General features: G+C 63.6%; 1 protein-coding gene across 9 annotated transcripts; it reads right to left on the bottom strand.

Annotated features, from left to right (window-relative positions):
* Positions 1-14: 14 nt before the first annotated feature.
* TNK2 (tyrosine kinase non receptor 2) lies at positions 15-20427 on the bottom strand. Of its 9 annotated transcripts, XM_021536820.4 has the most exons (17): positions 15109-15458; positions 14678-14969; positions 10960-11137; positions 10767-10837; positions 9317-9529; positions 9074-9226; positions 8599-8876; positions 8397-8523; positions 8159-8305; positions 7713-7807; positions 4785-4979; positions 3260-3351; positions 2699-2743; positions 1145-2460; positions 634-729; positions 417-544; positions 168-309 (listed from the first exon to the last, which is right to left on the bottom strand). In XM_021536820.4, the coding sequence occupies exons 1-17, from the start codon at positions 15300-15302 to the stop codon at positions 303-305; spliced, it is 3627 nt and encodes a 1208-aa protein (XP_021392495.3). In that variant the 5' UTR covers positions 15303-15458; the 3' UTR covers positions 168-302. The 9 variants fall into 9 exon arrangements, with proteins under 9 accessions (XP_085443943.1, XP_085443945.1, XP_085443951.1 ...); XM_085587817.1 differs by lacking the exon at positions 417-544 and having other exon boundaries at positions 15-309; positions 15109-15461; XM_085587819.1 differs by lacking the exon at positions 417-544 and having other exon boundaries at positions 15-309; positions 15166-15460.
* Positions 20428-22289: the final 1862 nt, after the last annotated feature.

Here is a 22289-nt window from a genome sequence, read left to right as displayed (position 1 = left end):
GTACCCTCAGCCTCTCCATAGAATATTTTTTATATATATACATAATATATATATTAAAATTACATTTCTCTTTACAAAAACAATTCAACAAGGGGCCAGGGGATGGAGCCCATTGCCAAGGCCAGGGCACAAGCACCCTGGAAAGTCTGTGGCACTAGGCAGGGTCCCTTTTGGGGTGTCTCCACCCTCAAGTTGGGGCTCAGTCCTGAGTCCTGCAGCAGGTTGCATGGGTGGAGGCGGCGGGACTGGCCCCATGGCGAGATGCCTGCTTTGGATCCAACACAGCTCGCCCATCCCCGCTGTCACCACCTGTAAGAAGAGGAGAGGACATGAACTCAGGAGGGGTGTTGGTGCCAGTCTGCCCAGAGCAGTGTGGCATAGAGAACTGCCCCCCCCAAAACCAGCGATGTCCCTACTTCTGGCGGGTGGCGCTGTAGGGATCGAGGAGGTGGGAGCTGGCCTGTGCCAGGTTCCAGTCGAACCTCTCCAGCACCCGCTGGCACTCACCACGGGACTTCAGCCCCAGGCAGAAGAGCTGCTCCACCTGCAAGGGGACAGGGCGTGGCCAGAGGGGTGACAGGGGTGCCACCACTCTTGATGGAGCTGGGATGAGGGAACAGGGGTGTGCTGTACCTTCAGGTACTGGATAGCCCGTTGGACGTTCCAGCCATGGTTCTGCAGGGCTGTCTGGCACTCCTCAGTGGTCACACCATGCACCGCGTCCTGCACCTGAGGAGGAGCTTGTGGTCACTGTCTGCTGCCGCCCCTGGGCGGCAAGAAGCCCGTGACTGAAGCAGGGGACCACTGGGGCTGCACCCATCCCTGGTTCTGTCTTCAGGGAGTACTATCAGCCTGGAGCTGGGATCATTCTCATCCCTGGGATCTTAAATCTCCCCTCGGCCTGGGTGGGCCACAATATCCCCAGCCTAAAGATACCAAGGGGACCATAGCAGCAGGGGGACCATAGCAGCACAGCCACTGTCCTCCTCCCCAGGGCATTCAATTCCCATTTTGCCATTGCAGTGATATTTATGTCCCCCTGAACATCTGGGGCTTTCTTGCAGTCAACCCCTGAGGCACAGGATGGGGAAAGCTCTTGCCCACGTGAGCCCACTTCTCATGGATGCTGCGGGATGATACTTACCAGCCGGATCTTGTCAGCAGGGCTGCAAACATCTGGCCCATCATAAACGATCTTCTGGAGGCTGCAGGAGGCTTTCACCAGGTACTTGGGCCCAGGGTTGCTGTTGTTGGAGGAAAAGTTGGCCTTGCAGTCTGACAGTGGCTGCTGCACCATGGGACGGACGGTGGCCGTGGTGACCTGGCGGGACGCTGCCACCTCCTCAGGGCTTTTAGCCTCCTTGAAAAACTTCTCATACTTGTCCAGGTAGGCAGGGCGCTCGGGCAGCAGGTAGTAGTGGGTGCTGCTGACCTTCTGCCCATCCTTCACGATGGGCAGGATGCAAGGCCCCTTGGAGCAGTCCTTGCCCTGTGCCTGGATGACCTTGGGGGTGGCGTACTTAGGGTCGAGGGCGAAGCTCTGTGTGGTGGGCATGGGCTTCCCTGGTGAGGTGGAGAGGCAGGAGCAGAGGGCGGCACGTTGCTGTGGGGAGCCCACCTGCAGAGCCATGGGGCTGGGTGTCCGGGAAGTGGGCTGGGACAGTGGGTCCCGTGGGGGGATCTGGGGTGGCCGGTCTTCCTCGCCCCCCGAAGCTGGGGAAAGGTCCCCTGACCAGCGCCCAGGCTCATTGCGGCGAAGGGGCCGGGGCGGGATTGGGACACGAGGGGGGATCTGGGGCTTGTCGTCAACTGGTGAAGCCGGTCCCAGAGGGACGTTGAGCCTCCTCAAGCACTCCTGCTGCAGCTCCTCGAAGAGCTCGGTGGTCTGCGTCATGCTGGGCTGTTTGGTCTCCTTCGGGGGCAGGAAAAGGTTGTCCTCCAGTACCGGTCCCCGCTCACCCTCATCCACAAAGCCATAGTTGGTCTTTCCCCGCCGGCTCGGGGGGCTGGTGATAGAGCAGACCTCAATATCATCCTCATCCTGTGCTACGTCATCATAGGCAGGCGGTGGGGGCAAGGGCCGGGCATCCCAGTCCACTACCGGCGTGGGGTGGAGAGGCCGAGGCAGAGCCCGCGTGGGGCTCTGTGGTGGGGTCTTGTCCAGCAAGGAGCAGGCCTCCATGGCCAGCTTGGCTAATGATGGAGCTGTCAGCTCTCCCACTGGAGAGGGGCTACCCTGGGGAACTTCCTCCCCAAAGTCAATGAGTGTCACCTCGCTGCTTGCTAGCCCCTCGCTTGCCAGGCGTCCAGGTTGCCGCTCGCCCACCTTGGTGCCAGGTACTCGTGCTGATGGCTTGACCGGTCGCAGACCCTTCCCTGTGCCTGGCTTCTTCAGGCAGAGCTTCCGGAGGCCCCCTGGCAGACCCTCCTCCTCCTCACTAACTGGGTCGTAGCAAGGCTCTAGAAGGGGACAAAGAGGGATGGTGATGGTCCCAGCAGGGATGGTGAGGGTCCCAGCACCCATCCCTAGGCTGCACGAAGGAGCATCTACATCTCGAAGCCCCCATGCCACCTGATAATTTCAGCCCTCTTTGCTCCTAAGGCATACCAGGGGCACCTGCCCCAGGCCACCCAGGGAAGAGAGAAAAGAATGAGGGTGTGAAGAAGGGAGAGCAGCACCCAAAGAAGCCAAACTTACTGGTGAGCAGGACGGTAGGCTGAGGTGGGCGTGGAGGAGGCTGCCCTGCAGAAGACAGAACCCAAGAGAAGGGGAAGCATAGGGTGAACACAGAAGCGGTAGCCAGGGTGCTTCTTAATAGAGTGCATGCTTTGTTGTGTCCCCTTACACTGGTGCGGCATGGGGAGGATGCTGGTGGGAAGCCCCCCCAAGGAAGAACTGTAGGTTTATGGGGACTGGGGCTTACGCACAGCATCCCAGTTCCCTACCCATGGCAGCTCCGCTGAGATCCCCCACATGGGGAGCCCAGCTGTGGGAGGCCAGGAGGGGACAAGGGACTCAGATGAAGGGCAGCAGGGCAGAGTCTAGCCAGGCAGAGCCACCAGCCACCCATTGCTGATGGCAGTGGTACATGGCCAGATGACAACATGCCCCATCACCCAGGCTCCCCCTGCTCTGCAAAAAGCAAGTGCCAGCAGAGAGACAGAAAGGAGAGGGTCCAGCCCATCGCCCCGGCAGCAGGGTACAGTGATGGAGGTTTTGCACAGCTGATGGGCAGGAGGAAGGAGAAAAGCCACTCACTTTTAGCCCTCCCTGGAAGCTGTGTAGGTCTGGCAGCACTCGGGTCCACACCTAAAATATCAGGAGGGTCCATGGGATTTCCCAGGTACAGCCTGTGGGGAGAGAGGAAAGTGCCTGGGAGTCAGGAGGGGCTACATGGGACCCCTTGCTCACCAGGCTGGTGCCAAGGGACACCCCAAAGCTCCTGCACCATACAACCATGCCTGGAGAGTTCCTGTGAATGCTGGGGCAACACACCCCAGAGTCTTCCAGTGCTATGGCACAGAGCCTGGTGCCATCCTGGTACCATCCCAGTACCATCCCGCCCATCTCCGGCTCTGCGTGCATCCGTGGCTGCCTGCGCTGTGCCCAGGGGACTGCAAGCAGGGCACCGTGTGCAGGGTCCTTGTGCAGCGTGTGGTGCCAGGACACCCCTCCAGCAGCAGGCCGACGCTGTGCCCAAGGCAGATGCCCGGTACCGCGTGCCGGTGGGTGCTGGGAGGCCCGGGCGAGCCGTCGCAAGCCAGGGAGCCGGCGGGAGCCGGCGCAGCCCGAAGGCTTGGGCGTGTGCCGAGCTCGGTGCGTTCTCGGCAGCCCGGGCAGCACGTACCCAGCGCCCGTGCCCACGCAGTGGGGCGCGGGGAGGCCTGCCGGGGCACGAGCCAGATCCGCGTGCACGGCGCCTCGGTTCAGCCCTCCGAGGGCCGCCGGAACAGCCCGTGACACAGGGTGCTGTGCAGGGGTCAGGCTGGGACTGAGGGAACCGGCAGAGCTGTCCCAGGCCTGGGATAACAAACAACAGTTGGGATCGTGATCCCAGGGGATGTGGAGTGAGCCTAGCACAGGGGCTGGCCCTACCCACCAGGAGCTTTCCAGTTTTTGAAATCCTACCCTGTCCCCACCACACTGACCTCCCACATCTCTCCAAGCCAGTGCTGGGAGAGACCCCCACATGCTCTCTGCCAAGGTGCTCCTGCTCACTATCACAAAACCAATCCCACCGGCAGAGAATATGTGGGACCCTGGAGCACAAGCACCCAGCCCCCCTTCTCCCCATCACAGTCCAGCCAGGTGTCTTCAGAATAGAGCAGGGTGGAGAAAAAAAATCATTCTGGTGGATTTTTTTCATGTTTTGATTTTCAAAAAGAATCATGCTGTTAGAAGCGTGGGGACAGGCTGCAAGCCACACACATTTAGCAGCCCTGGGACACCCCGAAAGTGTTTTGGAGTAATGTGGCCACCTCTGGGGTGGTGCTTACTGATGTCTCCCTGCCCCAGGACAGCCACAAAGGTCATCCCCCTGGGACAGCCACAAGCACAGCATCCCCCACGTCCCTAAGCCCATTAGTAGGAAGAGGCAAGGAAGTTAGTGCAGCTGCAGGGACCCTACCCAGAGCCACCATTCCCAATACAGCGGGGGTGGAAAGAGATGCTTCATGGAGGAAAGGGGGTCAGTAGCCAAGCGGCGTCTTGCTCCCGAGCCCAGTGGGCAGCGGGGAAAGCAGGGAGCAGGCAGAGGATGCAGAGAAGACAAAAAGTTTCTTACTCATCAATTTTATCGGGAAACCCCCAGCAGTGCTGCGGGTTGGTGTCTCCATGGCCTGTGTGGATGAAGCTGTTTTTAAGTGGCTGGCTGATGTCGTGGGCTGACAGCCCTGCCACCGAGGTCACCGTGTTTCGGGGAAATTGGCCCACTTTTAGGGTCCGTTTATTCTGACCCCGCCACCAGTAATTCTCGGCCCTAAGGAATAAAAAGGACCTCGTTACTGATGAGGGGATGGGAAGTTGACACGCGCCTGCCCCAGTGATGGGGAGAAGGGAAGATGACTTGTCCAAGTGCACAAAGGCATGAGGTGACACCAGGAAGGGACTCTGGGTGTCCAGGATCCCAACCCTACACCAGCCACATGCTTTGGCTCCCACCTCACACAGTCCCTGCACCTGGTGGTGCTGGGAATGCGAGTAGTGGGGAACAAAGCTCCGTGTTTGTGTCCCAAAAGATATGCCCCTTCCTCCTCCTTGCTGCCTCAAATTACGTGGGAGCCTTGGGGTGATGCCTGCACCAAGCTCCTTGTCACCAATCCCTCTGTGCCCCATGTACTAAAGGATGGCAAAGGGAACATGATTGGCATCTGATGGGGCGCCCATATGGGGGACTGTGAGGTCTTCCTTGCTCCCTTCCTGCATTATCAATGAGCCCTGTGCAGGCTCCTGCAGGCAGGGGGAGATGGGCAAAAGACAGGCTTAGGCTATCAGTCTTCCTGGAGCCACCTGAGTGGCCCAGGTCACCCTGGGGTACTGGTTCCCAGTGTGTCCCCAAGAAGTTGCCCAGGACACAGCCACTTCTCGGGGGGATGAGATGGTCATCTAACCCAGAGGGACTAGTGGAGGAAACAGGGATGGGGCAGAGAAAGGCATCCCAAGTGGTCTACCCCACCCAGCACCATGCCAAATAAATAGTGGGGGGGGGGGCTATGACCCTGCTACCCCCCTGCCTGTCAGGGCTCTGCACTCCCCATGGGCAGGGTGTGCTGTGGGCAGGGGGCAGTGGCAGTGGCAGTGTGGGTGCCAGCCTGGCGAGGCTGGCATGGGCCCCACAGTTTCCTGGAGTCACCTGTGAGTCACCCCTGGCCACCAGCTCAGCCCTTTTCCTGTTTACCTTCCCGCTGCCGCCAGCCAGCCGCCTTACTCAGCGTCGGGACCCCTCAGCAGAGCTCCGGCAGAGCCCAGCCGGCACCGGGCATCCTCCCTGACTGCGGCAGGCTGGGGGAGGCGGGGGAACAGCTCCTCTCCCCGGGGAAGTCCCCTCCACTCGCCCTCCCTGTGCCCCTCATTGCCGCATCCCAAAAGGATGCTGCACCCGGGTCATCCCACCACTCTCCCTGCTCCCAGCCCCGGTCCCGCTGAACCCGAGCTCGGACCCCCGGCACAAACCCGCTCCGGTGCTGCCCTGGCTCCTCTCCCCGCGACAGCCCCCTCCCACGAGCGGCTGGGTCCCCGGGGGGCTTTCAGGGAGGTCCCTGCCCCTGCCCACACACACGTACGCACACCCGGCGCCCGCCGAACGACAGGCAGGGGCTTGAAAAGGGGTGGGGGGTGTTTACGGTGCCCCGGGCGGCTTCGGCAGGGCCGGATGCAGCCCCCGGCAGGAGGCCACCCCCCTTCCCCCCGCCAGCTCTGCCCGGGCATCCCCACAAGCAGCGCAGTGGGGGGGGGGCAGCTAGTGCCGGGGAAACTGAGGCACGAGGAGGGGGCTCCCCTCCCGGAGTACCGGCAGCCGGTGGGGCTTCTGCCAGCCCCCGGCCGCTGAACCTACCGCGTGTGCCCTGAGCCCGCACCCCCAAAACCTACCCACCGGGGGTCACCACGGACCGGCGTCCCTCGGGGAAACAGAGGCAGAGGAAGCTGCGCCCCGGCTGTACTCCACTCCCGGCAATTCCCGACCGACGGGCAACCCCCAGCCCCTCTTCCCGCTCTGCCCTTCCCTCCGCGGCTCACCTGGGGCCGGCGGCGGGGCGGGGGGCGCGGACCCGCAGCCCAGCCGCGATGCGGCGGCACGGACGATGTAGGCGCTCTGGCACGGCCGCACCGCCCTCCGCCGCTCCTTCCCTCCCTCCGCCGACGCTGCTTCCCCTCCCCTCCCCTCCCTGCAATTAAACCGCCAGACCCTGGGCAAGAGTCATCCCCGCGGCGGCGGACCGGGAGCAGCCAGTCCCTGCAGACACACAAACCCGGCCTGATTCACCCCGGCTTGTGACTAACCGCGGAGAGCCGGCCCGGGGCGGGGGACAGGGAGGGACGGGACAGAGCCCTCCTCCTCCTCCCCTCGGGCTTGGGAGGCCCGCTCTAGGGCTGGCACCCCGAACTCCTTCGGGAGGTCTCCACTCTTCCCCAGCTGGAAAGTGACAGGCACATCCTGGGATAGGGATGCAGGGACAAAAGGGTCCCCTACTCCAGTCCCAGGTCCCTGGGGCAGTGGAGGGGTGGCTGTGCCCTGGCATGGGCAGCGGGGACCAAGGAATCCACAGCACAGTGGGCTCTGCCAGCACGGTACCAAGTCCCACGGTGCCGCTCCCAACCCGATGACAGCAGCACGTCTCCAGGTGCTGGCAGTTCGTCCCCACCACTATCAGCAGGGAGTGGCCCTGTGGCGTGCCGTTTCCCTGGGCAAACCCACAGACACAGTGGGGTGAGTCAGCAGGGATGGTGTGGACAGGACTCTGGGCAGTGTGGGCAGGGCAGTGCCCCACACACCGGGGTGGCCCCACAATGCTGCCTGGGGGACCACAAACCTACCAGCTCTGCCCACCCACGGGGTACACAACCAGGTGTGCTGGGGACAGAGCCACCCCTTCCCCTCCCTGCTTCCCACAGCTCTGCCAGTGCCCACAGTCTCCCCATTCCCTATCCCATGCAGGCTGGCACATCACAGTGCATCCCACTCTACAACACCTGCCACCCTCCCATGCAGTACCTGCCCTCAATGACCGTGATGATGTCGTTCATCTGGATGTGCAGCTTGTCCGGTTCCTCAAAGTCCTGCAGTGCTCTCATGTCAGTGGGCTGTGCCTGGGGGAGAAGTGGATAAGGATAGGGGATGCAGGACCCCATGTCCATCCTCTTCTGAGGTCAGGCCCAGCCCCAAGGAGGGCAAGGAGGCCCCAAAAATGAACAACAGACAGCATCACCACTAGCCTCTCCTCAGCTGCCACATCCCTGGGTGTGTGATGGCAAGGCAGCAACCAGGTGCTTCCTGCTGTGACCATGTCACCACCCTGCACCTCCCAGCCTGCAGGGCTGCCTCGCCTGAGCTCCCCATGTCACCTCCCACCCTGGCAATATTCTTAGCTCTACCCATGCTTGAGCAGAGCTGGCAGGATAAGGTGCTGGGGCTCCTGGTCCCCCTGCCTGCTCACCCACCTCCACCAAGAAGTCTCTCAAGGCCACGAATGTGGGTCGGTCCTCGGGCTTGTGTGCCCAGCACTGCAGCATGACGTTGTAGATGTCCTGGGGACAGTCCTCAGGCCGTGGCAGCCGCTCACCCTCCTTGTCTATCTTGTGCAGGATCTGTTGGACAGGGTGTGCTGTCAGGGTGTCCCGGATCCCCTTCAGCACCAGCAGGATGAGGTGAGGGGGCAGGTCTCTGCTGTACACCTACCTGGCTGCCATTGAGGCCAATCCAAGGCTCCTGACCATAGGTGAACATCTCCCAGAGGGTCACTCCGAACATCCAGGTGTCACTGGCGTGGGAGAAGGTGCGTGTCTTCAGGCTCTCAGGAGCACACCTACAGGGTGAAAGACATGAGCATCAGAAGGCCATGGGTGCTGCACCTCCAGGTCTCCCCCTCCCCAAGGCTCACCAGGCAAAGGGGACCTTGCGGTGCTCCTGCATCACGTAGTGATCATCATTTTTGGGCAATGCCCGCATCAGTCCGAAGTCCCCAATCTTGACGAGCTCATTGGAGGCCAGCAGGATGTTGCGGGCAGCCAGGTCGCGGTGGATGAAGCGCTTGGACTCCAGGTAGGCCATGCCCTTGGCCACTTGGATGGCATACTGGCACAGGGTGGAGATGAGGAAATGGCCCTGGTTCTTCCGCAGGCGGTCCAGGAGAGAGCCCAGTGGGGCCAGCTCTGTCACCTGGGCCATGGGATGAGGACAGCAAGTGGGTCAGTCTACAGCCACCCTGGTTGGGCTGGTTTCCAGCCTTCTTACGCCCCACTGGGGATGCCAGCAGAGGGCCTGGGGTACAGACCAAGCCTGGCTTGGCTCATGCCATCATGTGGACCCCCACATGGAGGTGTCACTGGGGTGGGTCCCATGCCCCCTCCACTCACCATCTTCATGGGGTGGGAGAGCACCACACCATAGAGGCGGATGAGGTTCCTGTGGTCCAGGGAGTGCATGGCATTCACCTCCCGGATGAAGTCGTCCAGTGCCTCTGGCTGGCTCAGCACATCTGTCTTGAGGCACTTCACTGCCACATTCAGCTATGGCCAAAGCAGGGATGAGTTCCGAAGTGTCTTCCCCTGTGCGTGGTGCCACTGCCTGGCTCCCCACCCCCCAGAGCAGCCCCTCACCGTCTTGCCAGCAGGCGTGCACCACTCGCCGCGACGCACGACACCGAAGGAGCCGTCACCCAGCTTCTCAAAGATTGAGAGGTCCCGCTCCCGCACGAGGCACGTGAGGGAGTGCTGGCCCCCAGCTTCAGGGGGTGGTGGTGTGGGAGGCTTGCGGAAGGTGCTCTGGGGCTGGGGCGGCAGATCCGACTCTGGGCGCTTCCCACTGAACACCTGTGGGACATGGAGGAACGTGAAATGTGGGCATGAAAACACCCCAAGCCCTTGGGTCTGTAAGTGAGAAGTTCTGGCACAACCCCTTGCCTCAGCTGTACATACTGGAACCTAGTGATGACCCATAACTGGACCCATAACCTAAAGAAGGTTGGTTGTGGGAGAGGGCTCCGTTCCTCCTGCTGCTGGCACACTGAGCTGTGATTCCTGTGGAGGGAAGAGCTTGTTTCTCTTGCAGCAGCTCTACAGCAGTTCCAGAGCAGCCACAGCAAACCAGGCCAGTAGCCAGCGAGCCCTGGGCACTCCTTGGCCAGGCTGAGGCCACACAATGTGCCTGGGCACAAAGCCAAGGGAAACCACCAGCTTGGGCTGAGCCTGGTGACACATCCCTGCAGCAACGTGGGCTTTGCAATGTGTGCTGGCTACCACCACCCAGAAGGGATGGGCTCTCCTTCCACCTCCCTCAGCTAGGATGGATGATGTGCCCCATGGAACAGGGTCCATTCCAGTCTTGATGCAGGGTGCGCGGGGGCTGGGCCCAGCATGTGTCTGGGGTGGGAGGTGGCATTTCTGCTATTTGTTCTTTATTAGAAGTAGACTTCTATTAAAAGCCCATCCTCATCATGTCCCAGCACAGACAAGTCACACAGAGGAGAGGCCATGGCCCAGTGCCCAGCTGGCAAACTGGGCTCTGCCAAAGTCTGAGCTTCTGGGGTGCCAGGTGCCATAGGGTGCCAGCAGTACCAGCTTTGGATGGGATAGTATCAGGGCATATGTGATATGCATATGGGATGCTATCCCGAGGCCCCCTACCACAGTGTGTCCAGCCTGCAGGTACAAGGCTTTGCCCCCATGCTGTGAGGCAGCAGGGTAAGCAGTGTCCTGGGCACCACTGCTGTCCACAGAGCTGTCTGGAGCAAGGCTCTCTGGTTCACTCACTGCAAATAAGTTTCCTGACAAAGAGGCAAATAACATAAGGCAAATGAATTTTCCAAGTGCTGGGGTAGCAGGGCTATCCTTTGATGGGAGGTGACCCAGGAGCCTGAGGGGGACTGGGGTGCACACTGGCAGGGTCACACCACAGGTGGGGCATGGACGGCAAAGGGCTTCTGCCCATTTCCCTGTCAGCCTCCAGGGATGTGGGGGAGACAGGCATCCTGAAAGGGTACAGAGAGGGATCCAGATCTTCCTGTCTGCCTCAGTTTCTCTGCCACACCTGTCCCTCTCCCATCCCTACCTTGCTCATCCAGGATTTCCGCTTGCACATGGCTTTCCTCCGCTTCACTGCCTCCCACAGCCGCCGCTGGCCTGCAGGACACAAGGACACAGTGACTGTCACAAGTTTGGGTAGGGGTCCCCTCCAGCCCCATATGCTCCTGTAGAATTCCCAGCCAGGGGTAAAGGGAGCGGTTTGGGGAGGATGTACACACCGGGGCGTCCCATGCCAATCTTCTCCAGATCCTCATTTTTGACGTACTCAAAGTGGGAGAGGCGTGTGACGTTGAGCTCGTCTCGGATGCGCAGGAAGTACTGCTGCAGCTGCAGCTCGGTCAGCAGCTCCAGCAGCCAGTCCGTGCCCTCCTCCGCCTGCATGCTACAGCTCAGCCTCTGCTGGGACAAAATATCGGGTTAGGGGCAACCCTGCTCTGCTCCCCTCTGCCCTATCCCCACTGGGGAGTCACCCAGAGGAGATCAGAACCAAGGCTCGGGTGCTTCTGTGACGGATACTAGTAGAGTCATCTCCTGAGCCTGTCACCACCTCTCTCAGGGAGGCCAGGAGAGGCATCCCAATCAGCAGGACCCCCAGAGATAGGAAGGACCTCCCAGTCTGCCCTGTCCTGCCCACAGAAATACCAGTCCACCCCTCCATTCCAGCACAGACTATGCTCTGGTCAGCAGTGCCAAGGACACAGAAGGAGGTAGAAGCTCAGGACAGATGTGTCTGCCCAATTCTCTCTGCTCAGCTGGACGGGCTGAGCAGAAAGATGACAGCTGTCCCCACCAGGGACAGCCACCTTGGCTCCCTGGCATGCCTGCACACTTGGCTGAGCTGTAGTACAGACTCACAGAGGGTCTCCTCTGCCATGGGTGGTGCCACCTCACTGGGCAGACATAGGGAGGGGGAAGACAGGAACATTTGGGTTTCTGGAGGGTCCTGTTACTCTGGCGCTGAGGTACAGGACACCCCAGTGCTGCTGGCATCAGTCCCCAGCTGTGGCAGGACAGAGAGGAAGGACTGGAGCCCCATCTTTCCGCCATGACTCCCCATCCCTGCCTGCTGTCCTGGCTCTTCCCCACTTTAACCACCACCTTTCTGGAAAGAGATATGACTGTGCCTCCTCCTGATAAGAGTGGGTGGGAGGCTGGGACCCACCATCCCAGTTCCACAGCGCGGCAGCCCCCTCCATCCTCTCCTCTACCCTGGGAGCCGACATGGCCCCCGGCGTCTTCACCCGCCGTGCTCGGCTCCTCGGCCGCGTCACCGCAATTACGATCCTCGGCACTGGGCTAAAAATACGGCGGGCGCGGCGAGCAGCTGGGCACGGGGGCGCACGGGGGCATGCAGGGCCACTCGGGGCGAAGGGCGCTGCGGCTCCCCTGCCCGCGGGCGACGGGGACAGGGCCAGCGTGGGGTCTGCACCGGGCGAGGGTCGGCACTTACTCGGTAGAGGCGGAAGCGGGTGAGGAAGGGGAAGGATCGGTGCAAAGCCTGGAAGCGTCGCATCCTGCCTGGCTGCCAGCCCCTGGCACCGCTGATGTCCCTTCCCCGGTGCCGGCGTCCCACGGCGGAGCCCGCTCACTGCAGCCGGGGCGCCCGCGGTCCCTTCATCGGCGCTACAGAGATGTCCCCTGGGCTCCACCGCCCCACAGACCCTCCCTGGAGCGGGCAGGGGGTTCGGGTCCGCCGGCCGGACGCGGGCTGTGGCTCTGCCCCTCCTTCCATCCGGCTCTCGATCCTCTGGCCGGCCGGCCCACCCCTTCCCCAACGCAACGGGGCCGGGGCGGGGGGTGGCGGCGGGCAGGGCTGGGGTCACTCCCCTGGCTGGAGCCGCTTCCTGGGGACCCCTCGCTGGTAGCGGGGTTCGGTCCCAGCCGCCTGCCCGCAGCGCTGCCCAGGAGGGTTATTTTCAGCCGGGCTGGGACGCGCGCCCAAGGGGCCGGGCTCCCATCAATGTCCCGCTTTCTCCCTTGTTCGGCTGTTGCCGGCAGCTGGGAGCCCGGACCCCCGCTCCCATTGCCATGGAAACTCGCCCCAGCCTTGGGAAACGCTCCCAGGCCTCAGTTTCCCCCCCTAGGAAGCAGAGAGGGAGGGAGGTAGAAGAGACATCCGGCTCTCTGCTCCCCAACCGAGGCCACAGGCATCATGCCAGGGCGATGGGCACTGCGGGGGGAGTTTCTGGCTCGGCAAACATATCCGCTGCCCAGCTGCCAGCCCCCACAGGGCTCTGCCGTGGGGCGCCACCAGCACCCTGGGGCTCGCTCCCCTTCCCTGGTGGGGCTGGCACCCAACCCCAGCAGTGCTGTCCGCCCGCGGGCTCCCTAGGGAGAACAGCTGGCCACGCCGGCAGCCACAGCGTGAGAGAGGAAAGACCCACAGCAACCTCTTGCCACAGCCCCCACCTGCCTGGCCCCCCCAAACCATGGCCAGTGCTGTGCCACGGGGGCAGCTGAGAGGGAATTAAATGCATCCCCAGGAGGAGTCTCCACTGGGGCTTCCACTGCTGCTGGGATCCCAGCTGGCATCCAGCAGCAGAAGCACCGGGCACAACAAGCCCATTGACTGGGGACAACTGGGCACAGTGCCCTCGGCACCAACCTCTGCCACGCGCCAGCTTCCCCCGTCCCAGCTCAGGGGAGACCGGGGATGGGGGGTGCCCTGCCTTGACAGAGCATCACCCTCATCACACAGAAATGGCACCCACCGGGATTGGCACCCAGTGCACTGCCTCCTGCAACCCCAAATCCCAGGTGAGGCTGGCCAGTTCAGCGCTCACATCAGGAGTACAGGTTTCCAAAAGGGAGTGGGGAACCCGGCTTTGCCCACCACCCCAGGGGAGGTTCCGTGCCTCAGTTTCCCTCTCTGCGGTAGACCCGCACGCACAGGGAGTGACCCTGCAACCTCGACTCTGAGTGGGGCAAGGCGTCCTGCCAGCAAACTCCCATCCTGAGGTGGGGAAGTCACAAATCCCCCCCCTAGACCCGCCGCACAGGTGCTGCTCGGCCCCTGCCATGCACACCCATCCCTGCAGCGCCAGGGGTGCACCCTACGTGCACCCAGGCTCATGCAGGGTGCGCGGTGAGGATGCTCACGTGCAGCCCAGGACCACACAGGAGCAATCCCCCCGCGTGCCTCCCGCACCTGCACGACCGCAGCCGCCCCCCACGCGCGTCCCCTCCGCGCACCGCCGGCTGCCGCCCTGCCCGGCCGCACGTGCGCAAACACCGCCGCCGGCACCGTCCCGCTCCCGCCTCCGCCCGCCGCGCACCTGGAGCCGCCTGCCCCCTGCGCGCCCACGGCTGCCCACCCGCGCTGGGGCATATTCGTCGCCTCCGCGCGTGCCTGGCAGCGCACACACCCGGCCGAGCTGGCACATGGGGGGGGGGGGATCAGTCCTCCCACCTTTCCCCCTTCCCTCCACCCCATTACATCTATCGCTAATGACACCACCATACCTGTCCTACACCTCAAGCCCCCGGCACCTACACATTCCCCACATCCATGCAAAGCTTGACATCCCCCAGGGACACTCCATTGTGGGGATGGCAGCCTGCAGGGCCACCCTGCAGGTCTGGTCGCAGTGCTGCAGCTAGGGGATGGCATCCTGTGCTGGGCACCGTGCCCCTCCTCCACGAGCTATGCCAGGCTTAGCTGAGCCTCGCTGCCTCACACCATTCCCCCATGCCTCAGTTTCCCCAACAAGAAGCAGCAGGTAGCCCCCCTCCCGTGGGTCAGGATGCGGGCATAGCCTAGCAAGGGGCGGGTGTCATGCTGCCCCGGATGCTGCAGGGTACAGCACATTCCAGAGGGGAGATGCCATGCAGGGACCCCCTGTACTCCATATCAGCTGCCAACCCATGCCCATCCCGGGGGCACCGCGCTCAGCCAGGTGCCCCCGCTGCTCCCCTATACCGATTCCCCCCACTGACCCGCCGGCACGGCATGCCCGGGGCGGTGTCCTGCCGGGGGGGTGGCGTGGGGCGCCTGCTGCCCAGCCGCAGGGCCCGCTGCCCGGTGCTGTCCGAGAAGCTGTGGGGCAGGGGGCCGTGCATTTCCTCCTCCTCCTCGGCGCTGCTCAAGCGCTGGTAGTCGCATCTCTCGCCCATGGCTGAGGCGGCGGCTGCGGCGCAGCGGCGAGTGGGGGGCTCTGCGGAGACGCCCGCGTCTGCTTGGGGGCGGCGAGGGCTGGAGCCGGGTTTGGGATCACATGGCAGAAAGTTGCTGCAGTTCCGGAAAACAGCGAGAGGGTGAAGGTGACCGCAACGGTAATGGTGGGGGTTGGGGGGTGGAGGATGGATGGAGGGATGCAGGCGAAAAGGGAAAGGAGAAGGGGGGCAGCCCCTTGAGCGCTTGTCCTCACCCCAATCCCAGCCTGGCACCACTGTCTTCCTCCCGGCGCGGCAGCCCTACCGCCCACCTTCGGTCCCTGCTCCGGCTCCTGAGTGGAGAGGTGGTGGCATCGCCGCCAGCGCCGCGCCCGCAGCCCCCTTCTCCCCGCACCCCGGCGCGGTGCACCAGGCAGCCAGGCGGAGGAGGAGGATGAGGGGGGACCATCGTCAAGCAGCCGGGGCTCTACAGCAGGCAGGATGGGTAGGGAGGCACCTGCAGAGGGATGGGGGGGCTCTGGCGCTGGCAGTATCCCCAGCATCCCGCCCGCTTCCCTGCGCAGGCAGAGGGGGATGGGATGCACCGGGAAGATGGCTGCTCCGCAGCGACCGGCAGCGCTGGCGCAAGCACGGCAGGGCTGGCACAGCAGCCAGGCCCCGGGGGGTGCCGCGGGGATGGGAGTCCGAAGGCTACGCCAGGATCAATCCTCTCCCCTCACCCCCTCGGAGGGGGCTGGGGTCTCCTAGACCTCTGCCAGGCGCTGCCGCAGCTGGCACAGCTCCCAGCAGGAAGCCACCACCCTGGATGGGGAGCCCCCACACCTGCACACGGGGACTGGCCTGTACCCCAGCGCTGCCCAGCCCGAGTCCCTCCCGCAGCCTCCGGACCACAGCCGCAAGCAGGCTGAAATCCGGGGGTGGGGGCTGTGGGGCTGCAGCCCCCTCAAAGACCCCTGTGACCTGCCTGTCCTTTGGGGCACAGCAGAGTCCCCAGGGATCAATGTACTCCTCATGGCAACACCACAGGCATGAGATGCCCCATTCTGACCCCCCAGAAGCACCACGCAACCCATCACTGTTCCTCCCACGGAGCCCTAAGAACCCAGTCTAGCCAAAGGAGCGACACCGGGCTGTCAACGTGCCAAGGCAGGGGCAGGAGCGTGTCCCGCCCCCCCTTCCCCTCCCTCTGCTACAGAGACACACACACCCCCAGTCCCGGGGGGCATCTGCCGTGGCTGAGGGGCCGGGCGGGAACAGCCCCTCGGCGACTCCTCCTGCCATACCACGGAGGTGAGCTCAGCCGCGGAGCCGAGGCGGGCCGGGCCCGCGGCGTGGGAGCAGCGAGCCGCCCCCGCGCGCGGCCCGCCGGCGTCACCGCGCTGGCACGCCTCGGACGGTGACTGATGCACGTGCTATGCCACCTTCCCTCCGGACCCAGCCGCCCTGTGCCACCCCTAAACCCTCACCAACCTGCCCAGGCAAGGCGATGCTGTGGGGATGAGTGGAGACAGCCCCTGTCCCCACAGCCCTGGGCATGGATTCGGGTCACACACCCCCACACGTCGGCATCCTGGACTGCCCAAGTTTAACTGACAGCAAAATGATTAGGTACCGTACAAGGGGACAAATGGCATTGTGCCCTGCTAGCCCTGACTCACCTGCCTGCAATTTCCACCCTGAGGGGGGTCCCACCACAATAACCACTGGATGGGGTGCACTGTCTTCCACCCTCCAGGGTTTGACAGTAACATTGAACACAAGGTGTCCCTCCCCTCTGTGGGGATACTGGCGCTCCTCAGCCCTATGGGACACCACACTTGGCCCCACATCCCTGGGACCAGTGCCACAGCATCCCCTATGCCCACGACCCCACACCGAGGGCCCCAGAAAGTGGTGAGTCCCAAAACAAGTTCCCAGAGGGGGACAGGGTCCCCCACTCACCTCCATCACATCACCCTGCTCAGTGTTACAGCCCGCCTGCCACCTTCCTGCCACCTTCCTGGCAGCTGTGTCGCCTGGAAGTGATCTCACTGGCTGCGGCGGCAGCAGGGCAGCCGCACCGTCACCCCGGGCTGGCTTGTTCAGCCCTGGCAGGGCCCCGAGGGCGGCCCCAAACTGTGGTGACACACTCCCCAGCCTGGCTGCCACTCCGTACAAACACACGTACAAACACACCCTGCTCCCACCAGAGGCAGGGCTGCTGCCTGCATCCTGCCCACCTGTGGGATGCTGCTGCCACCCAGCTCTCTGCAAACCATCCCCAGCCCGTCGCTGGACTGTGCCACCCCACATACCCCCGTACCAGTGGGTGCTTTACCTCTCTCGGTGCTGGCACCTGATGCTGCTTGGTTGGCTGGATGGAGCAAGCAGGAGGTCTCAGGGGGCCAGCACGGAGGGCTGGTGACCCCCGTGGCAGGGGTGGTCGGGGAGGCCGAGGTGCCAGGTTCCTCCTCGCTGCCATCTCTGGGTTCCCAGAGTCTGGCCCCATGGCCTGATCCTGTCCCCCAGCACAGAGCATCCCCTGCTCTGAGTGCCTGCCTGCAGCAGTGGATGTGTGGGAAGGAAAGACACAGGCACGTGGGGGGGCCCCCTCATCCCGGCACAGCCCCAATCCCCTCCCTAAGCCTCTTTCCTCTGCTAAATCCGCTCCACAGGTCGAGCTGGGGCGGGCTTAGCTTGACTTGCGCCTCCCAGCTCAGTGGCATGGGCAGCAATTGCTGACCCCATAACTGATCCTCACCTCAGTCCCAAGCTCTCTCACCAAGACGGGGTCACAGTGCAGTGTTTTGGGGGACAAATGCACAGCAATAGTCCCTGGCACCCTCATTGCTGGGGAGGTGGAGAGGGCAGCAGGCTGGGCATCACTGAGCCCCAGTGTCACTGCCACTGTAGGGACCCTGTCACCTTGCCCCAATGCAAGGCTGGTTTGTTCCTGCCAGCTCCCCACACTGACCTCACCTGGGCCACAGGGACAGCACTGTGGGATCCCTTAGCAGTGCCAGCCCGTGTCACGGAACCGCGCAGTGAGGGAGGCGGCAAAACGTCTGGGCTCGGGTGACACCGGTGACGGGGTCCCTCTGGGGCAAAGGGGGAGAACTCAGAATGGGCATCCCTGCCTGGCACCCCCATCTGTCCACCCCAGACTTCCTGGAGGTTAAAGTATAGGAAGTGTCTCTGCATCCAGAGTCACGACCCACTCTGACAAGGCAGTTGGAAGACCCTTTGTGGACTCGCACCCCAGGAAAGCTTTGCTCCTGGGAAGGGGGGCACCAGGACCCCTGGTCCAACCTGCCCCTCCATCCCAGGGTGCTGCCAGCAGTACCCCCATATTCACCCCAGTACAGGATGTGTCCTTGGGCTGCAGCTGGCACAAAATGAGTTTGTCAGGTCTCGGGCCAGGCTGGCACAAAGCTACACCCACACAGCAGCATCTCTCTCCCCTTTGAGCTGGGAGCAGGGGAACTGGGACCCCTAGAGCTGGAAGGAGGGGATTAAGGCTCAATCCCCCCAGTTCCCCAGCATCAGAGCAGCACAAAGTCCTAGCCAGGCCGTTCAGTATATGCCAGTCACTAGCATGAACTGACAGCACCCTAATTAGCCAGGCTGCAGTGGGAATACTGGCCCTCCCCCAGGGCTGCTCAATAAATGGATGGAACAAGACTTTCTCCTAAGTCCTTCCTATCCTGGCAGGGTCTGTGCATGAAGCAGAGCCTCCTCCTGTCTCCCAAAACCCACACAAGTGGGCAATGACCCCCCGGATGCTTTTGCCCTGACAGTTATCATCATTCATAGACACAACTGAGGTCAAAACCCAGGTGGCTCCATGGGCAGGATGGGCTTGGGGGGAAACTGAGGCACAGTGTCAAGTCCAACCTGCAGTTGGTTAGGACAGGGCTCAGCTACAAACCCACAGTTTTTCATGGTCCTGTGGTGGCTGCTCATCTACTTATAAGGCCCCCCTTTGCCCCGGGGGAGGCTGAGTCACAGAGGGACAGCAGGCTGGCAGCTGCCTGAGGAGGAGGAAGGCATCACCAGCCCCCCCAGCCATACCCACTACACCCCACCCTGCACTAACAAATACCTGGCTGAGGAGGCTCCGGTAGCTCCAGGGGTTGGTAACAGGTTGCACAGCTCCCACCCTGCACCCCAGGCCTCGGCGCAGCCCGACAGGGAATACGGAAGCTGCTTCTACCCCCCCACTTCCTGCAGGGACCTGTGGGCTCAGGGCTGGCAGCGGGAGCAGGGCCACAGCTCAGGATGGGTGTGCAGCACCCAAGGGCTGTCCTGGACCCTCTCCCTAAAGAGGTGCCTGGTAGCACAGACCTGCTTAAAGACACAGCACGAGACAGGTCCTGTTTTTAGGAGACTTTTGCAAAGCCCATAGCCCAAAAATTTTGTTGAAAGCTTTGTCCTGAGCCAGCTTAATGAATGGCTGAGTAAGAGGGGGGAATGCACAACCTCCAGAGCCCACAGCACCTGGCAAGAGGGACACTCTTTGCAAGGTGTGGAGCCAGTGCTGGAGCCCAGCAGCACCAGGACATCCCGGTGTACTTGCTGCACCAAGTGGCCCCAGGGAGCTGAGGGTGTGGGGAAGTACCAGGGCCAGGCTCTGCCTCAGCCTGTTCTGCCCAGACAGTCCAGCCCCAGCACTGCTGCCGAGACACTGTCTCTGCCTGGGCTCCTCTGGCCACCTCCAAACCTCCTTCCCAGCTGCTGCTTCAGAATGGGCAAGGAATCTAATCTTGCTGTGAGAAGCCGAGCAGGATTTTCCTGGCACGGTATGATCCTTGTCTGGAGTGTCAGCACCACCTTACCAAGTTTAACTTGAAACTTTTATTTAAAAAAGCAAAACCAACAAAGACCAAAAGTGTACCAAACAGTCCTGGACTGTTCAGAGAAAAATTGCCACAACACGGCTGGACACAGCCACGATGCTGCATGCTGAGCCGGTGGTCAGAGGCTCCCCACACCTCACTGCTGCTCGGGGTTTCAGCCGCAGTACAACACCCCGAGGCGCGGGGCTGGCCCCGGAGGACAAGGATCCTCTGTTCAGTGCCACAGCTCCCACGAGCCCAGGGAAGAGGAAAAGCAAAGCTGCCTTTTCTCCAGGAAAAAAAAAAAAACCAACAAAACTTTCCCCCAGCTTCCGCTGTGGTTTAGGAGAGTTCAAGGGCACCAGGCACCCACTCACACCAGACCCTGCTGCCTGCTCTGCCCTGGCAGCTGGAGCAGGAGGTCGGGCCTGCTGCCGGCCGGGACTGGCAGTCCCGCAGTGCTTGGGCGCGAGGGAAGCACCGCAGCTCGCCGTGCTGCGGGGCACGCTGCCAACACACCGGCACACTCAGCTGTCAGCCGGGCAGCAGCACAGTGCCCGGCCCTGAACCCCCTGCCCCTCGAGCACCCACAGCCACGGGGTCGCGCCTCGCTCCTTACCTCTACGCTCACCGCCACCGCATCCTGCGCCGAGTCTGCAGCGTCACCGACGGGCGAGGACGGGCACGGCGGCACTCCAGACAGCCGGCATGCCAGGAGAGACGAGCCCGCACACCTGCCGGGGCGGGGTGCGACGATCGACGCCGGAGACGTCCGGGACGCGGCCGGGATCACCCCCGGGGCGGCGGGCACCGGGCACGGGGTGCGGCCTCACACCCGGGCGGACCTCCTGCGGCTCAGGCGGCGCGCCGGGGTCCGCGTGCCGGGGTTGCCGCCGGGGTGCTCCTGCTCCCCCGGGTAGAGCTCGCCCTCCTCCTGCACTCCGCCCCGGGCCTCTCCCTCCTCCTGCCGGCCCCGCCGCACCCACCAGCGGTTGCGGGCCGGGGGGCTCGCCGCGTCCCGCCGGCCCCCGCCGCGCTCCTGCTGCGCCCGCCGGGCCAGGCCCTGCTCCTGCCGGACCTTGGGGCCGAGCTCCTGCACCCCTCGCACCGCGCCCCGCGCCCGCCGCGCCCCGGGGCTGCCGCCCGCCGCCGCCTCCTCCGCGCCCCGCGCCCGCCGCCGCGCCCGCGCCGCCCCCCGCTCCCGGGGCCGCCGCGGCTCCGCGCCCGCCTTGGGGCTGCCGAGGGCGGTGACGGGCCCGGGCCGCTCGCCCCACTCCTGCTGGCTCGTCTTCTCGCCCAGCGGCACCCAGTGCCAGCGGTCCGGCCCCCCGCCGCCCCTCGCTTCCCTGCCGCCGGCCACTAGCTCCTGGCCGCGGGGCAGCGCCCCCAGCCCCGCCTCCTGCACGCTGCGAGTGAAGCCGCCCTGCTCCTGCACCCCCGGGGCCACCCCGCCGCCCTCCGGCACCGCCGGGCTCAGCCCCCCGCCCTCCGGCACCCCCGGCGCCCCGCTCGCCCCCTGCCCCCGGATGGTGCACGCGGTGCGGGCCCCACCCCGGCCCCGCACGCTGGGGAAGCCCCCCCGCGCCGCACCCCCGGAGCTCCGGCTCCGCCACCCCTTCCTCCCCTCCTGCGCCCCCGCCGGCTCCCGCCGCCGCCGCCGCGAGCCCGGACGGCCCCCGACCCGCCCCCGGCCCCGCTCTTAAAGGCGCCGCCCCGCCGCTTTACGTAACGGCGGGGGTGAGGACGGACAGACGGACAAGTGGATGGATGGATGGGTGAGCACGGGCATGGGCGCCCGGACAGACTCACCGCGGAGCAGCGCCAGGCCCCGGGACCGATCCGCTGCACCGGGGACGCGAGCTGCCCTGCGCTGCCAAAATCCCTGCTCCCAGGTGAGTCGGAAGGGGCTGTTCCCCCTTCCCTCTGCCCCGGCGGGGCTGGCGCTGCCCGGCCGCAGCAGCGCTTCCGCAGCCCCGGCCCGGCCTCTCAGGACACTTTGCAGAGTTACCGCAGCGAGAGAGCTCTGCCAGGCGCAGGCAGGAGCTGCGGGAAACGACGTCCTTCCAACAAGTAAATCATCCCCGGGGGAAGAGGAGGGACCAGAGCTATGCCGGGACAGCCCATAGAGCGCGAGCTGGGATCCTGGAGAAGCTGCCGCTCATCCAAATAGCGCAACGTCTAGGGATGTGGTGCTTGTGAAGCAGAAGGTGAGACCGGCATGAGGGAAGCGGGAGGACAGCACAGAGAAATTGAACTTATTTAAATGCAGAGCCCCAAACCTGTACGGTCTCACCTGAGCAGTCCTCCGGAGCTGAGGGGGCAGCTCCTGCCCTCCCAGAGCTGTCCCGGGCTCTAAGCAGTATCCACACATGCATCTCTACCTTGGCCCACGGGACCTCCAGGATGACGAGGGGCAGGGACAAGGTAGAAGCAAGCACTGGCTTGCTGGAACACAGCCACCCACAGGCCCCTCCAGCCACCTTCTCAACAGCAGAGACCTGCAAGGCCACAGCCAGGGGGAAACCTGACATTTCATCCTTCTCCCGTCATTCACCCATACATCTCAGGCTTTTCAGAGTCAATGCTGTCATGGAGAGGCAAGAAGTAGGACATGAAAGGAG

This window comes from Lonchura striata, chromosome 9 (genome assembly GCF_050655825.1).
Source record: "Lonchura striata isolate lonStrDom1 chromosome 9, ASM5065582v1, whole genome shotgun sequence".
NCBI lineage: Eukaryota > Metazoa > Chordata > Aves > Passeriformes > Estrildidae > Lonchura > Lonchura striata.
Note: the sequence above shows the minus strand (reverse complement) of the source record. Positions and strands in the feature narration are given on the sequence as shown.

Excerpts from the sequence above, each read along its gene's own strand:
- TNK2 (XM_085587817.1), bottom strand. The coding sequence starts at position 15,302 with ATGGTCCCCCCTCATCCTCCTCCTCCGCCTGGCTGCCTGGTGCACCGC. Across the intron at positions 9,227-9,316 it reads GCACGCCTGCTGGCAAGACG|CTGAATGTGGCAGTGAAGTG; the intron begins GTGAGGGGCTGC and ends CTTTGGCCATAG. Across the intron at positions 310-633 it reads GGGCTATCCAGTACCTGAAG|GTGGTGACAGCGGGGATGGG; the intron begins GTACAGCACACC and ends CTCTTCTTACAG.